This window comes from Megalops cyprinoides, chromosome 13 (assembly GCF_013368585.1).
Source record: "Megalops cyprinoides isolate fMegCyp1 chromosome 13, fMegCyp1.pri, whole genome shotgun sequence".
Classification (NCBI taxonomy): domain Eukaryota; kingdom Metazoa; phylum Chordata; class Actinopteri; order Elopiformes; family Megalopidae; genus Megalops; species Megalops cyprinoides.
The window spans coordinates 17,109,086-17,125,569 of record NC_050595.1 but is presented as its reverse complement, the minus strand read 5'-3'; the positions used below and the strand labels follow the sequence as shown (position 1 = coordinate 17,125,569).

At 50.8% G+C, this 16,484-nt stretch overlaps 1 protein-coding gene across 1 annotated transcript in view; it reads left to right on the top strand.

The window, feature by feature from the left end:
* Nucleotides 1-12,882, top strand: part of LOC118787809 (zinc finger protein 609-like) — a 39,461-nt gene extending 26,579 nt beyond the window's left edge. Inside the window, exons 3-9 of the mRNA XM_036543498.1 lie at nt 3,944-4,157; nt 6,374-6,461; nt 7,509-9,819; nt 10,043-10,445; nt 10,981-11,316; nt 11,417-11,495; nt 12,566-12,882. Coding sequence (XP_036399391.1) covers nt 3,944-4,157; nt 6,374-6,461; nt 7,509-9,819; nt 10,043-10,445; nt 10,981-11,316; nt 11,417-11,490 — 3,426 coding nt within the window. The 3' untranslated portion in view covers nt 11,491-11,495; nt 12,566-12,882. The remainder of the gene's footprint in view (nt 1-3,943; nt 4,158-6,373; nt 6,462-7,508; nt 9,820-10,042; nt 10,446-10,980; nt 11,317-11,416; nt 11,496-12,565) is intronic.
* Nucleotides 12,883-16,484: the final 3,602 nt, after the last annotated feature.

The following is a 16,484-nucleotide window of genomic DNA, read 5'->3' as shown; positions in this document are numbered from 1 at the left end:
CCGTAACCTCCCCTCCCCCGTTCTCTCACTCTCCCCCTGTCTCTCTCCCTCTCTTGCTCTCATTCCCATTCATGCCATTGAAAGTGCAGAAAGGAAGCTCTTTTGTAAAGCTCCTATTGTGATGTCATCACTGAAAAACAAGTAAAGAGCCTCTTCAGGTAAAGCTTTTTTTCCTTGGGCGTCCTCTAAAATTGCCCGTTTTTATAATAAAAAAACAGGCGTTAAATATTCTGCTGCATCCTTATGAAGATCAAATCAACTTAATTTTTTAAAATGTTTCAATTATTGTCAGTTGTTCCTAAACCAAGCACATCATTGTTTTTGCTGATATCAGGATGTCTCGGGGGGGAAGGATGATAATTGTGCTGTAATTATTTTCAGTCTCGTTGTTGTTGCCAGGGCATGCGAGAGGCTTGGCTGAGTATTTCCTCTTAGCAACAGGTGAACAGTGATCTGGAGCTGTTGCTAAGGGCCTGAAGATGAAAGAACACACAGTTCCTTCAGCTGTGTAATGCACACACACCTCTTCCTGGAGTTAGCCCTCTGTTCCTCCTGCTCACTCAGGTGTAAGGAGCAGCACGTATTGCCCTGTCTGGGGATAGTCAGCTGTGAAATGAAAGGTATTTCACCTGTCTGCTTCACTTTGGAGGTGTTCTTTTTTTTTAACGTCTGTGTGATGGGGCGTTTGAAACAGGCAAGATGTTCATTTGCGGCGACTGTAAATTCATCTTTGATTTCTGCGTGTGGCGTTGGATTCTTGGTCTGACTCCAGTGTGTGGTGCAGGAGTGCTGTTTTGGCAGTGGGGGAAGGGTGTGGATTAGGTGTGTAAAACCTGTAGGAGGGTGAAGCTCCAGCGCCTGTGAATGTCACGCGAGCGGTTTGTTAGCGACATTTTTCCTGTGGGAAGGAAGGAGCAGGGACTGCATCACCATGGCTGATTTCCTGGGAAAATATGGTGACCAGCAGGCAGTCATTTTCATCATTGTCCAGAAATGGCAGTCAGTTCTGTGCAGTAGCAACTGTGGCAGATCACCTAGAGTGTCAACACTGAGATTGTGACAGCCACAGCCTATTGTTTCTTATGTAGTTTGACCACAGCGTGAGGTCATTAGAACCTTAAGAGGCATCGTGTTTACCAGTAAATAAAGCATCTTTGCTTCTGAAATGTGCGGAAGAATTGCGTGGCGTAGCGTAGCTTTTGTAAAGGGCGATGATGGTTTAAAGGCCGATGACACACTGATCTGAAGCCTTTGTGTGTTTATTCTGCACTGTTATTTGCCTTTTGTGTTTCTCCCTCCAGGGCAAGGCCAGATTGAAGTGTGATACGTGTGCTCAGCAAGTCCTTTGGTGATGGAAACTTCATGCACTTCCTTTTAACCTGTCTCTTCAGACTGCTCTACTTATGAAGTTGGCAGTGATGTGGTATTTAGTTGTTTCCTGACCAAGTGTCTCTCGGGGCCTTTGGTTTACACAGCAGTGATCCAAGCTTACTGCTGCTGACCCTGTTTGGAATTAGGACAGGAAGTGTCCTCTGGGATTGTTTTGATTGGCTGATTACTCTGCATGTATGAGGATGGGGGGAAGCCAGTGAGAGTCTGAATGAGGCAGGCAACTGTCCTTCCCCATGGTCATTGTGTCCCTTAACATGTGATCCTGGATCTGCTCAACCACCCATGGCCTGAGGTGAGATTTTTGGTTTGGGTCACAAAGGTCCTGTTTTTCCTCCCTCAATTACCCCCATCCCCCCACCCCCCAGAGTCTGTGTCTGAGTTGCGTGACTTCAGTGAGTTCCTCTCAGACTGACTCTAGCCAGGTCATTCAGAGCCGACTAGAATAAATGATGTTTATATGCTTCTGATCTTTAGACTAGTACCAGTAGTGGCTAAACACTTGTGAGTGTGGGTGGGAGTGGAGAGGGCTGAGTGAGTCAGTGTACATGAGAGTGGAGAATGTGGAGTGAGTGAGTATGGGTGGGAATATAAAAGGCTAAGTGACTGCGAGGGGAATGGACAGGGCTGAAAATCCCTTGGTGCACGAGTTCCGATTCACAAGAACAGCTCACCCTGCGCACTTCCAGCCAGATAATCCATCATTCCTCTGTCATTTCCTGTGTGGAGGGTGGTCTGAGACTGAAGTGTGTGTGTGTGTGTGTGTGTGTGTGTGTGAGTGACACTGCAGAGCGCACAGGGTGAGGAGTGGGTTTGCTGGCTCCTGATGAGTTGCTTCCCCTGATAGGACACAGTGTGTGTGAGCTACCCAGCATGCCCCACTGCGGCGGGTGAAGTGCAGAGGTGAGAGAGCATTGAGCAGAGGAAGCTTTGATGGTGGGGCAGACTCAGTACTGTGAACTGTATTTATCCTGTTCAATACGGGCAGGGGCCCGCTTTACTGCATTATCCTGGGCAGTTTTTACTCTGCTCCGCTTCCAGACCTGTTCTCTGAAGTGAAGATGCTGGTTCGAGCGCTGTGAGGAAGCTGGGCTAACACAGGGAAACACACCTATGCTAGAGAAAACCATGCGCGGGCTCTAGTGAATGCAGTCTTCTACTGTAATCTTTGTTTTCCATTAGCACGTCACTTTTAAGTGCTATCACTCAAACGCTGTCATTTCTGGCAGTTGTTACAGAGCGATTGTATTCCTGTAAAACCCGTCCCTCTGCAGGTGCTCCTTCAGGATGTGCCGGTGACAAATGCACGCACAGAATCCTCTTTGTTCTCTTCTGTCTCCTGCGGTTTCCTTAGCACCTGGTTGTTTACATAGCTGGGATTAGCAGCGCTAACCTGAAAGACGACATGGAGAGAATTCCAGCTACGCATCATGAGAAGTTAAACTGTTAGCACTTTTACGAAGGAGCTTGAAAGGTCCTGGATGATTAATGGAAGATGTTTTTATTTCTTTACCAGGCTCACGATGACATGGCGTTTGTGTTGTAGGTCAGAAAAGATATGAAACAGCTTTGCTTTGTCTGCAGTTTTGAAATAGGAGATTTTCTATTATTAAAAAACAAACATTGATTTATTTTTACACAGCTTTTATGTATTTGCATTCTTGCATTTGGAGTTTTTGCTGTTGGCAGATTGATGCCTCAGATCAGTTGCTACTGCCAGTTGTTGCTGATTGACTGTTTGGTCTGAGTACTGAGGAGAGAAGGTGTGGTTGCCAAAGAGACAGGGAGTGGTTACTGGAGAGAGCATGTGTGAAAACTGGTGTTCCAGTGTCTGGCTAGGCGTTCTCCTCATGTCATTGTGTTGGCTGGTGCTGTGCTGGTGAGTTATTCCCTATGACTGAGGTGGGCTCCACAGCCAATCAGAATGCCTCTTGTTGATGTGGCTTCAACAACATGTTGGAAAGCAAGAGTGCGAAAAAGACTGCATTTGTGTGACTCTGCTCATCACTCTTGAGCGCTGTTGTCTAGACAGTTGTTAAAAATACAAAACTCACTGGAAGGAAGCGAGGAAGGTGTGTTTGTATATTTCTGCAGGATGTCTGGAGAGGCCTGTCTCCACAGGCTGCCACTGCTGCACAGAAGGGGGGTATGAAATGATCGATATTACACTTCTGCAGAGTAATACACAGCACTCATTTCTGACCTTGAGTTGTTCTTCTGCTCTCAGAATCTGTTTGTAGATGTGTTGCCTGTGTGTTCACTGCCTGCAGACTTCATATTCAGCAGGATTTTACCATGAGGCACCAGGATGTGTCTCCTGAGAAAGGAAGCAGTCATGGTGAACGAGAGTAATACTCTTTACTCTTTCAGCTGAAGTGTCTTTGAATGCTGATCTCGCTGATGCGAAAGGAGTCGTGTTCCCTCTCTGTTCAGTGGCAGGAGCGCTGATTTTTTTGTCTGCGTATTAATTGTTTTAAAGCCTGTGATTAATCTGTTTTACTGTGTGTTTATTGTCTTTCAGTGTGTGTTCACCGTGTTTTCCCTCTCTCCCCAGATGGAGTCTCCGGTCCCCACGGCGACACCGGCCCCTCCCCCAGGGGGGAGCGGTGACATCTCCTCAGCCTGTGAGCAGATCATTGTCCGCACGCGCTCCGTGGCGGCCAACACATCGGACGTGGCCCTCGCCACTGAGCCAGACTGCCTGGGGCCCTGTGAACCCGGAACCAGCGTGAACCTGGAGGGCATTGTGTGGCAGGAGACCGAGGATGGTAAGGGTGGAGTGTGGGCAGAGTGTAGGTGGGGAATGGGTAGGGTGTGGGCAGTAGGGTTGGGAACCAAAACCCGGTTCCAAATTAGAACCGAATCCAAAATGCCAAGTACCAGGTACCCGTAAAAGAATTGAATTTTGGTTCTGCTTATCAGTTCCTAAACGTGATAACTCTTTATTATTGCAAACAAAGGCTACATATCTGCAAGGACGTACGTAGCTATCTGCCAGGACCTGTCTGCGTGACTACCTTCTGATTACAACACTAGATTGGAGAAATTCTAGCTAATTTTATCTTTGAGAAAATGGCGATTTAACATTAAAAATCTAGCAAATGCTAACTGAAAACTATGAGAAGCTTAATAACGCTGATGAAAACATAGTTGGACAAAAGGTTGACCTTAGGTTGGGAATGTCAGCTGGCCTTGTGCTGGCATGTAGCAGGATCAGGTTATGTTTATCGATTATCTTCGAAGGAGAGAAACTAAACCCAATCCAGACAGCCAGTCTTCCTTGCCAGGTTTGCAGGCCAGCAGGCTTTGATATGATGATTATGCAGTCCTCTTCGTACAGGTGTAGTTCATACACCATCTGCCAGAATCAGCTAAGCAAGAGAACTTGCTCATTCGTATTCCAGGGGCAAGCCCTGTCTCCGAGTGGGAGCAGTGTGTCTCATTCACCCGGGCCCTTCTGAAACCTAGAAACAGCCAAACGGATGTGATTGTCCCCGACTCAACGGGGACTGGCTGGGCTGGGGGGAGGGGGGTGTAAGTGGAGTCCGACTGATTCCCTGCCCTGTTACCTGAACACGAGCTCTACCAAAATGTGAATCCTGTTTAATCCTGTTTGCGCCTGAGAAGACAGCAGATGGGTATCTGCGCTGCGTGGCTCCTTCACATCAAAGCCGCTGCTCGGCTCCATGTTTCACTGCGTAGCGTGCATCTGTGGGCCAGTGTGCCCCCATCCTGAGCGGCAGGGCGGGCGACACCTCTCACAGAACTCACCGGCGTGCTCAGACACGATTCCCCGGAGCGGCGCCAATTTAATACCCAGCAACCACAGCAGCAGACTGGCTTTGATATGAGCACAGGAACAGACAGCAGTGTTTACCCTGTTGTAGACACTGCATTTATCTGGTAGATTTTGGGCATTAAGGAAAACGTTTGGGCCTGAATTAAAAGACATGATATAAGTTCAGCATTCAGGTTTTTGCCACAGTGTTGCCATGGTAATGACACATTGCAGGTGCTGTGAGGCAGTTCTGGGGAGCTGGGAATGAGTGATCACCACGGTGGGGTTTGGGGGTGCGTCTCCGCTCCCCTGCGCTCTGCTCCTGTGAGCGTCCCTCACACAGTTTAGCGCAAGCTAATGCACTAAGTTTAACACAAGCTAACACGCTCAGTTCTGTTCTCTGCCGGCCAAGTACAGTGAAAGAGGTCATCCAAAATGAAGCAGTTTGTAATTTCTTTGAACTTGCTTCACCTATACTCATAATAATATACATGAGTAGTTCAACAGAAGCTGGTGATGAAGTGTCTGTCTGCGCATTGAAACCTGGTGCCTTGCCATCCTGTGGGCAGTCTGTCCTGACCAGGCCTGGGTCTCCATGGAGGTGAAGTATTGGCGTAGGAGGACCATCTCTGCTGAGCCATTTTCTCTCTGTGCTTGAGGAGTGTGTGATGAAGATGGACATATAAAATTATTCAGAAAAATAGGCATTTTACAGATTTTATCTGAAATTTAAGCAAGTCCTGCAGCACATATTGAAAGACTGCTCTTAACTTGCTCAGAGTGATGGGCAAAGCAGCGCTCTCTCCTGTTACTCTCTCCTGCTGCAAGGGATTCAGACCTATACATGACTCCTTCCCCAGTACCGCAGAATGAAGCCTCCTGCTGTCTGCTGTCCTGAGCGAAGGCCCAGCAGGGCAGGGGACACTTGTCCCCAGTTCAGCAGTGACACATTAGTGTGGTTGTTTTTCTCTGTGTGGGTGTGCACATGCAGGCGGAATCACGCTGACACCTGCCATGTCTGGCTGTAGGGCTGCTGCTGAGTGCCCGTGTCAGCTGAGCGAGTCAGGAGCCCGCAGCACATACTTAATCATCTGTTAAGCAGCAAAGCGAGCGTGGAGCAGCAGAGTGTTCCTGTGCTGTGTGTGTGTGAGAGACAGGCGCTATGTCTCCTAGCAGCCGTTCTGTGCTAATGCTGGCTTCTTCCAGGAATGCTGGTGGTGAATGTCACCTGGAGGAACAAGACTTATGTGGGCACACTCCTGGACTGCACCAGGCATGACTGGGCACCACCAAGGTGAGATGCGCACTCTCACACACGGATACTCATACACAGACACAGACGTGTGCATAAATACACATACAGTCACACTCACACATGCTCACACACAGATACACACATGCAAACAGAGACACACACGCACATACAGTAAATACACACACACACGCAGGCAAGCACACAGATTCACATACCCACGCACACAGTCACAGGCACACATGTTCACACCGAGATGCTCACACACAGAGAGGCGAATAAATAATTCCGTAGTGTTTCATTTCCCTTCTGCTTTCAGGAGAGTCTTTCTAAATGAAACATCTGAAGGTAGTCTCACCCTCTCTCTCCCTTTGAAATGCAAAGCCAGATTTTTCCGCTTCATTTGATTGCCTGAGAGAGACAGCGCTGCCTGCACACATGGGGATGGAGATGAGCTCTCTAACACTCCACATCTAGGAATATTGCCTTTCTAAATGCAGAACCAAAGCTTAAGGAAGACATTGCATGTTATAGCTGTGGAATACGTATCAGAACTTGATTTTTTTTTTTAGATTTCAAGTAATTGAAATTGATCACGGTCATGTCACAATCTGAAATCATTAAATGAATTGCATAGAGATTACATTACATTACATTACTTGGATTTATCAGACATTTATCCAGAGCGACTTCCAGCGCAGTAGAACATAAGTGTATCCATTCAAGTTGAGTGTGCAACAGTGTCAGACCAGGCTAACAACACTCCCAGTGAGTGTGAGCATAACAACATTCAAGCTCTACCACAAATCAGTTTGTGCAGTCTTACTTGGCAATGGAAGCCAAGTGTACTAACATACACCAGTCACCAGATTTGACACTTACAATACTAAAGCAGAGGTCATAGCCATGTTTATAACTATTTGCCTCTGTCTTGTCTCTCGGAGGACGTTCTAATCTGTGAACAGCATTTGTCGCCTCCTTTAGCTTTACCCTTTCATAGTATTATGGCACGAATAGAACTGTATTAGGAGAGTGGGAGATTCTGCTCTTACAGGCGGGTAATGTGTTCCCCTCTCTGCTGCTGCTCAGGTTCTGTGAGTCTCCCACCAGTGATCTGGAGATGAGGAATGGGCGTGGGCGGGGCAAGCGAGTGAGACCCAACAGCAACACCCCGGTGAACGAGAACAGCAACTCCTCCGACAACAAGGGCAGCAGCAGCAGCAAGACGCGGGCCGGGTCCAACAGCAAGGGCCGACGGGGCAGCCAGAACTCCTCTGAGCGCCGCACCCCGCCCAACAGCAACACGGAGGACGTCAAGGCCAGCCCCTCCTCCGCCAGCAAGCGCAAGAGCAAGCCGGCTTCCGACATGGAGCCCAACTCCAGCTCCGAGGACACCAAGGGCAGCAAGCGCATGCGGACCAACTCCAGCAGCGGAGCACCCCCTGCTGGCCTCCCAGTCCCCTCTGTCCTGACTGAGCCCCTTCCCCCGCCCCTCGACCGCAACTGCCCCTCCCCAGTGCTCATCGACTGCCCGCACCCCAACTGCAACAAGAAGTACAAGCACATCAACGGGCTCCGGTACCACCAGGCCCGCGCCCACAACGATGATGACATCAAGCTGGACCTGGACGGCGACAGCGAGTACGGTGAGGACTCCACCCTGCACCCCGAGCCGGGCAGTTGCAATGGGGCCTCCAGCTCCCAGAAGGGCTGCCTCTCTCCGGCGCGCTCCCTCACCCCGAAGGGCAGGGGCTTCGACGCCCAGAGCCCCTCCCCGTCTGGGAAGTTCAGCTCCAAGCCCTCTGGTAAGAAGAGGCCATGTGACGGGGAGGCGGAGGCCGGAGCCGTGCCCCTGGACGGCTGCGAGGACGGGCCCTGCCTCACAGACGAGGCCAGCAACGATGGCGTGGATGACAGGAAGGCCGACAAGGACAAGTCCAAAAAGTCCGGTGGCGGGGCAAAGTCCGATAAGACGGCCCAGAAGAGTGTGAAGTCGGCCCGGCCCATCGCCCCGGCCATTCCTCCCCAGCAGCTCTACACCCTGCAGGCCGCCGCCTTCGCCGCCGCCAGCCCCGGCTCTGCCTCCGCCATGACCACGGTGGTGCAGGCCGTTCCCAAGAGCCCCCAGCTGAAAAGCATCCAGCCCAAACCCACGGGCATGGGGGATGCCGCCCTCACCCCGGCCATGAGCGGCTCCAAGGACAAGAAGAAGAAGGACAAGAAGAGGAAGGAGACTAAAGAGGGGGACAGTCCCAAGCCCCAGGGGAAAGGGGGCAGAGAGGAGGGGAAGAGCCCCTACTCCGAGCCCACTGACACGGGGGGTAAGAGTGAGGCTCTCCTCAATGGCTCCTCTGATCCCCACCAGAGCCGGCTGGCCAGCATCAAGGCCGAAGCCGACAAAATCTACAGCTTCACTGACAACGCCCCCAGTCCCTCTATTGGTGTGGCCAGCCGGATAGACAGTGGGGGTGCGGGGCAGCCCCTCACCCCCCTCCACATGGTGACCCAGAATGGGGCGGACAACTCGTCTGTGAAGACCAACAGCCCGGCCTACTCGGACATCTCTGATGCAGGGGAGGACGGTGAGGGCAAAGTGGAGGGCGTGAAGGCCAAGGGTGAAGACCAGGCCTCCAGGGAAGGGGCCAAGAAAGCCCTCTTCCCCTCCCAGACCCCCAACAAGGAGTCACCGTACTACGCCAGCTACGACTCCTACTACTCTCCCAGCTATGCCCACCCCAGCCCGGGTGGTTCAGGGGCCAGCGCCCCGCTGGGCGAGGGGCAGGCTGTGAAGGTGAAGAAGGAGATCGAGGAGCAGGGCGAGGAGAAGGTGAAGGTTGAGCCCCAGGAGGAGCGCAAGGCAGAATGCAGCGCCCCCAGCCAGCAGCAGGCCTCAGTCATCCAGCAGCGCTCCAACATGTACATGCAGCCCCTCTACTACAACCAGTACGCCTACGTGCCCCCCTACGGCTACCCCGAGCAGGCCTACCACGCCCAGCTCATGAGCACCAGCGCCGTCTACAGGCAGCAGTATGAGGAGCGGCAGAGGCAGGTGGCGGAGCAGCACCGCGCCGCGGAGAAGAAGTCAGATGCGGCTCTGAAGGAGCGCGAGGCCTCCATGAAGGAGGAGTGGAAGCACAAGGGCTCCGCCCCCCCAACCCTCTCCAAGGCCCCCAGCGTCTCTGACCTGGGCAAGCCCCCACCCCCCGGCAAGGTTAAGGACTCTTCTGAGCCCACCAAGTCTGTCATCATACCCAAGGGGGAGGAGTCTAAGGCTGCGTCCCAGCAGGCCGAGGGGCTGAAGGGGAAGCTGGGTGAGGGGGGGCACCATGGCAAGGAGGAGCAGAAGCCCGGCTTGGACCCCACCAGGCCGGGGATGGAGCCAGCCATGTGGTACAGACAGGTAATGCAGACCACTCTCTTTTGCTGCCCAATGTGGTGCAGACAGGAAATGCAGATAAACTCGTGATCATCAGAGAAATTTGTCTGGATTAGAAAAGAGCGTGTAAATGACCACTGAGCATAGTTGAAATGTCAGAGGTAAGTACATTTATATAGTATGTTTCTGCTGAAGGTGTACCCCTGTACATCTAGCTCAACCTCACCTCTGGTGCCTCTCTGTCCAGGAGCCAGACTCACGGCTGTGGCCCTACGTGTACCCCAGCAAGTATCCTGAAACGCCGAAGCAGCAGCAGGAGGAGGAGGTACAGCGCTGGAAGGAGGAGAGGGAGAGGGAGAAAGAGAGGGAGCGAGAGAGGAAGGGAAAAGAGGAGCGGCCACGGCCCAAAGACTCCGCCCCCAAGGAGGAGGGGAAAGAGAGCTCAGACCCGCGGACGTCGGCGGCCTCATCGGACGACCACCGGGTTGCGGCCAAAGAGCCCCGCCCCACTGCCCACATGCAGTTCCCCGGCCTGGCCCAGCACCAGCCCTATATGCCCTACATGCATGGCTATCCCTACGCCCAGGGCTACGACCCCAACCACCCCGGATACCGGGGCATGCCCTCCGTCATGATGCAGAACTACCCAGGTAAAGCTCTGCCTCCCACAGAGTGTGCCTGTACTGTAGCAGGGGCCCCTGTTGTGAAGACAATGCTAATTGTGGCAAAGAGGCTTATCTATATGCACAGGGGACAGTTAGAACCCCTGTAACTGGAATATTTCCACAGTGCGGCTATAGCAGAAAAACACGGCACGGAAAAAAAACTAGAGTACCGCTCAAGGGAATGCATACCACCTCCGTGGCAGTTGTCATAGCAACCTTAAAATCCAATCATTTCTTCTTATCATGCTCATTATAGACTGACGCTTAATTTAGACACATTATGAAAGAGTACATTATGAACAAAATTACGGTATTACCATCTAACGTGTCCTGCCCTGTTGATTTTGATAGTTTTATTGATTTGATATTGATTTTGATTTGGAAAATCTAGTCTGTGACTGAGGGGTTTTGGCAGTGCCAGTCTTGCTTTCTGCTCAGTGTAGCTGCGGCATCGGGTCTAGCTCGGTCCTGTCGCGCCATGTGAAGTGTAACTCACCTGAACCTTGCGTGTCACCTCCAGGCTCCTACCTGTCCGCGGGATACTCCTTCCCGCCGTACGGTGCCAAGATGGGCAGTGAGGAAGGCGAGAAGTCGCGGGCAAGCCCCACGGTGGCGGGCAAGTCTACGTCGGAGGCCAAAGCCTTGGACATCCTGCAGCAGCACGCCAGCCAGTACAAGAGCAAGTCGCCCACGGTCAGCGAGAAGCCGCCGCACGAGCGCGAGAGGGGCGGGGCGGACCGTGACAGGGACGCCGACAGACCGCGTTCCTCCCCCTCCCAGCGCATAATGCCCTCCCACCACCATGCCCTGGGATACCCCCTGCTCTCAGGACAGTATGACCTGTCCTATGCCACAGGTCAGTCTACCTGCTGAACTCAAATCAGTTTACCTGCTGACCTGTCCCCACAGGTCACTGATGTTTACATTACCTCACCCCCTGCCTCTCTCCCTTGAAGGTCTCTCCTCGTCAGCCATTGTTGCCAGTCAGCAAGCCGCCGCCCCCTCCTTGTATCCACCTGCACGGAGGTGAGAATGGTAAGTCCCAGCAGAGACCCGAGTCACTTGGGGGGGGGGAGGAATTAGGTACAGCCTGCTTATATATGCCATCAAAGTAGGGGCCATGTGCAGTTAGTCCTGCTGGAGCTGCATCGCACAAGTGTTAAGCTGCATCCTTTCCTCCATTCATACATCCTTGCATCTTGTGTGACCCAGAAATCAGTAACTAGTTACCATCTTAAGGACAGTTCCAGTTCCATAGGAGACATATGAGGGAAGCAAGACATGTCCTCTGTTGTCATGGGATGGGAAGGAGGACTCATCTCTAAAGTACTGGAATGCACCCGTTGATGTATCTTCCCTCAGAGGAGACCACAGAAGCCATGTCTTGCTTCCCTCATATGTCTCCTGTGGAAATGGAAGCATCCTGGGCTGACTAGCTGGTGACTAGTTATTGATTTCTGGGTCACACGGGATGCAGGGATGTAGGAATCGAGGAAAGGACGCAATATAGCGCTTTTGGGGATGCAGCCTGGATGTGCTCCACGCTGCTCACAGTGGGGGCTGGGAGCGTCGGTGATACAAAGCGCGGGTGGGGGGGGGGCAAGCAAAGCAGGGGGGTGGGGGAGAGGCTGTGATATAACGCACAGGTTTTGTGCTTTCTGTTCATCATTCCTTTGAAACGCGGGTTTCTGAAGTGCACAGTCAGTGTTTTGTCAGCGCTCTCAGTCGGGGAGAAGGATGTCTTTTTCATCCGTTCCAAAGCCCCCGGAGAGGCAGCGTCAGTATGCACTGCACAGCATGTTCTCCTCTCTGAGCCAGGTCCTTTAAGGACACCAGCGCAAACAACAGAGGCAGGGCGCAACGCTTCGGCCTCCAAAACAGGAACTCTACTGCCACCTGCTGGACTCCTCCGACACGTACCAGAATCTGCCAGCTTGCCCATAGATAGTTTGTCTGATCATTTCTTGAAAATGAATCTTGTCGTAGGGTTTTATTAGCATGCAGTATTTGTTAGGCATAATTTATTGATCTTTCATCTTTGAAGTTACTGAATGACTGTGTTTTTTTATCCCGTGGAATTAAGGAGTGTCTGTTTATTTTTACAGGGAGATGTGATTGGTTCACATCGACTGGACAGAGTCATGTGACTGGATCACACGAGGAAGTGTGCGGAGCTGGATTAGACGTCAGTTGAATGGTGTTTCTGTGTTTGGTTTTGCGCCTGAACATTGGCTAGACACTCACGCAGGCCCCTAGGAGTCTAGAAGCCATCCTCCTGTGTCACACAACCAGCCAATGAGCAGCTTCCTCAGCACTGCTTACCTGGCAGCCAAACGGACTGACTAACTGCCTGAAAAGACTAGTCTGATTGATAGCATTATTTTCACATTTGCAGCTAGCTGGGAGGTGGGGTGGGGGAGTGGGAAGGGGAGGGGGATTTGGGGGGATTTTGGGTCAAATGAAAATAAATTCTGAGAAGAAATCAAATGAACTGATTGAAATGATTGTGTTTGCTGAGCTGGGCCTTCGTTTGCTGCTTGACTGAGGAACATGTAGGATCGCCTCATCCGGAAACGCTCCAGCTGGTGTTTTTTGGGATTGTTATCCCCGGGGACAGTAAGAGAGGGGCGAGCGACTTGTTTCTCCGGCTCACCATCCTGGTGCTCCTTACAAACCAAAGCTGCTGACACATGACCAACCACACCTCCAACACCTAGCACATGGACCCAACACATTTCCAACACCTAACCCCTGGACCCAGCACACCTCCTAACCCTCACACACTAACCGAGCATGTCTAAAACCCTCTCCCTCATACGGTTTGTGGAGGGTTAAACATTGCATCCCGTTTTGTTACGGAGGGTTCTCCCCTGCTGAGTTCTGAGCACGATGCAGTCATGGGCATTACATCGTCAGATTCACCAATGGCCTTTCTGCAGTTTTTCCTCGTTGTATTGGATTGATAGCGATGACTCCTCCCATGTCTGTCCTGCCAGCATGGATTGGATGCTGTACGGCAGTAGGACTCTAGACAGGCTCCACATGGCTGAGGAGACAGGCCCCAGCCTCTGCGAAAGGGGGGAGGGGGGGGGGACACAGCAGCCTGTCTGAAAGCCCCAATCAGCAGTTCCCTCGCTGAACTGAGGAGGAGGAGGAGGAAGATGAAGATCCCTTTCTCCATGTGAACGCACATCAAAGGGAACAAAGGACAGCGCAGACACCTGCTGGACCCAGCGCATTGAGAGTCCTCCAGCAGGAACCAGCACATCTGACAGCTGTGTGCATTTCTGTGCTGTAACAGAACCCACTGGTCAGAGAGCTGTGTGTACGTTTCTATACTGTCACAGAACCCACTGGTCAGAGAGCTGTGTGTACGTTTCTATACTGTCACAGAACCCACTGGTCAGAGAGCTGTGTGTACGTTTCTGTACTGTCACAGAACCCACTGGTCAGAGAGCTGTGTGTACATTTCTGTACTGTCACAGAACCCACTGGTCAGAGAGAACCCCAACCCCACCCCCTGCTCATACCTTTTGTAGTCTGGCAGCTGTTTAGTGTGTGCGTGCGTATGTGCATGTGTGTGTGTGCGTGCGTGCAGAGAAACTGGGTCTAAGTGGAGCATTGAGTGTGTGTGAAACCTGCAGGTGGTGTGTATGTGTTGGTGTGGCCTTGGTCCTCAGTCCCGACACAGTGACAGTAGCGTGGGGGATGGAGGCTTGCAGGTGGCTCCGCCACCTCAGGCTAGGTCAGTGAGGTATTTGAACCCCACTCACTGTAACCATGTGCACATTGTGCGATTCATTCATGGACAAGTGGTCAGAGAGTGGTGGGTAGCAGTCACTGTGTCCTCTCTGCGTGATGAGTGAATGCTCATTCTCCTCGACCCCAGAGGCCACTGTCTGGGGTTTCTGCCCATGGTGTAATGTCACTCCAGCACCAACAGCCATCTGCTAAACAACAGAAATGTGCAGAGAGTCTGACACTTTCTCCATGCTCCTCTCTCCCTCTCCTACACACACACACGCGCACACACTATGTGGTATCTGTATATATTGTACAGAGGAATTATTTTAAAAGGCTGTTGGACGCTATTGAAATGTCCTGCTTCGTCTGTTAGCCTTTTCCCTGATTTTTCTACTCTTGTTGATATGATATCTGTAGCTTTCTATCTGAATTGTTGTGGTTTTTTTTCTTTCGAGTTCCCCCGAGCCTTGCTCCCCACTCTGCAGGAACACCCCTCTGTTCCAGCCCTCTGACTGAACATCCCCTTTCCCTCCATTCTCTTTTTTTATTTTTTATTAGTGCTTCTTGATGCTGAAAACGGTCCACTGAGGCTCAGTGCGCCTGTTTGTGCCGTCAGTGTCCAATGAGAGCGGTAATTCTGTGGTGATCAGACGGTGCACGACTCTTGACGGGCTGTTCCTGGATCCACCTCTTTCTCACAGTCCTGTACTCTTTTGGAGACTAAATCCTGTTCTTGGTTACTTTAGCATTTATTATCAGATGTCTTTTACCTGAATGATGTCCAGTGAAATATGAGTGTCAGAACTAATAGATGATACTGATTTTGAAGAACATGTATAAATATTTTTGTTACTAAATTGGGGGCATGTGCTGCAGCTAGAATGGAGCAGATGAAACTGTTCTAATGAGCGGCTGTGTGTGGAGGGATTGTCTGTCCAGACATAGACAGGTCATCAGGTCAGACCTTTCCAGCACTAGTGTGTCTCAGCCTCTACACGCATGAAACATTCACTCCCAGCATATTAATGGCTCATGGGATGCTAGCATGCTTGTCTGCCCTCAGTTGGAGGCCATTTCTGAAATTTTGTCATGTTGTAAGCCCTTTGGATAGTCTGATAGTTTTACACCCCCCTTCCCCCTTAGCCAAATACCAATATCCAAAAGGGATGCTCTCTCAACAAGATCTCTGACATCCCTCAGCATCTCTTGGCTTTGATTTTCTTCCATATCGGAGGAATTTCAGAGCTGTGGGCTAAACCCCTGGTGTGTGCATTTGTTGGTGTTTAGTTATCAACAGCTATACTTGTCTGCAGCAGGTGGCGTTGTTTATTCTTTGTAATGTTTCTGATAAGATATTAGCAGAAAGTGTAAAGGGCCAGGGGGTTTTAATTCTTTTGATGGAAGAGAGGGATTTCGGAGCAGAGTGTGTACATTAATAATTTAATTGTATTGGCCTTCATCTACACTGGCAAACTGCTGCCTACCAAGGTGGTGTGGAAAATAAAGCGTTTGATTCCTCAAAATTTACTTCAGAGGATTTTTGAAAATTATTATTCTCACTCGTTGCAGGAGAAATAAGGTTGGACTGATGTCCTGTGGTCCTAGGGGGCTGCAGGAGGATTTTGTTAATGTTCCTCTCCTCTCTGTTGACTCCTCCTCCAGACTGCCCTGCCCCCTGTCCCTACTTCTGTCACTCACATTAAAGGGGTGTGGCTAAGTATTAGTCAGTGGCACTTCTGTCCCGCACCCATGTACACTCTCCTGCCACTCACTAACAGGGGGTGTGGCTCACTATCAGTGGTACTTGAAAGGAAGATGTTTACAGTTTGTTTTGTTTTTGTTATTCTGGACTGCTGCATTTGAATTTGTTCCAAACTGGACCCTTCTCTTCCTGACCCCACCCCCTGTCTCCCTGAAGGTTTCCTCTTATGTAAAGTGTACATTACAGCGTTTTCTTTTTTTATACAATACTGTAACTTGCCTTTGTACATTTAGGCAAAAAATAAATCTTTTTATGAGACAATCACACCTTTCCTTCTGTGTGTGTTTTCTTCAGCAGGGAGATGAGGTTTGAGAAGAGCAGCCCTTCTGTTGATCATGGCATGTTGGCCTATTAATGTACTGCATTCCTGCTGTGTAAGACTTTTTTCATGTCAGCAGTAAGTACATGCTTTATTGTGTATTGCCATCTGGCTGAGAACAACAGCCTTTGCAAAAGGAACATTATAAAGGTGTCTGATGTATAAATTAGCAAGTGCTGTAATTGAAAATCTCCATAAT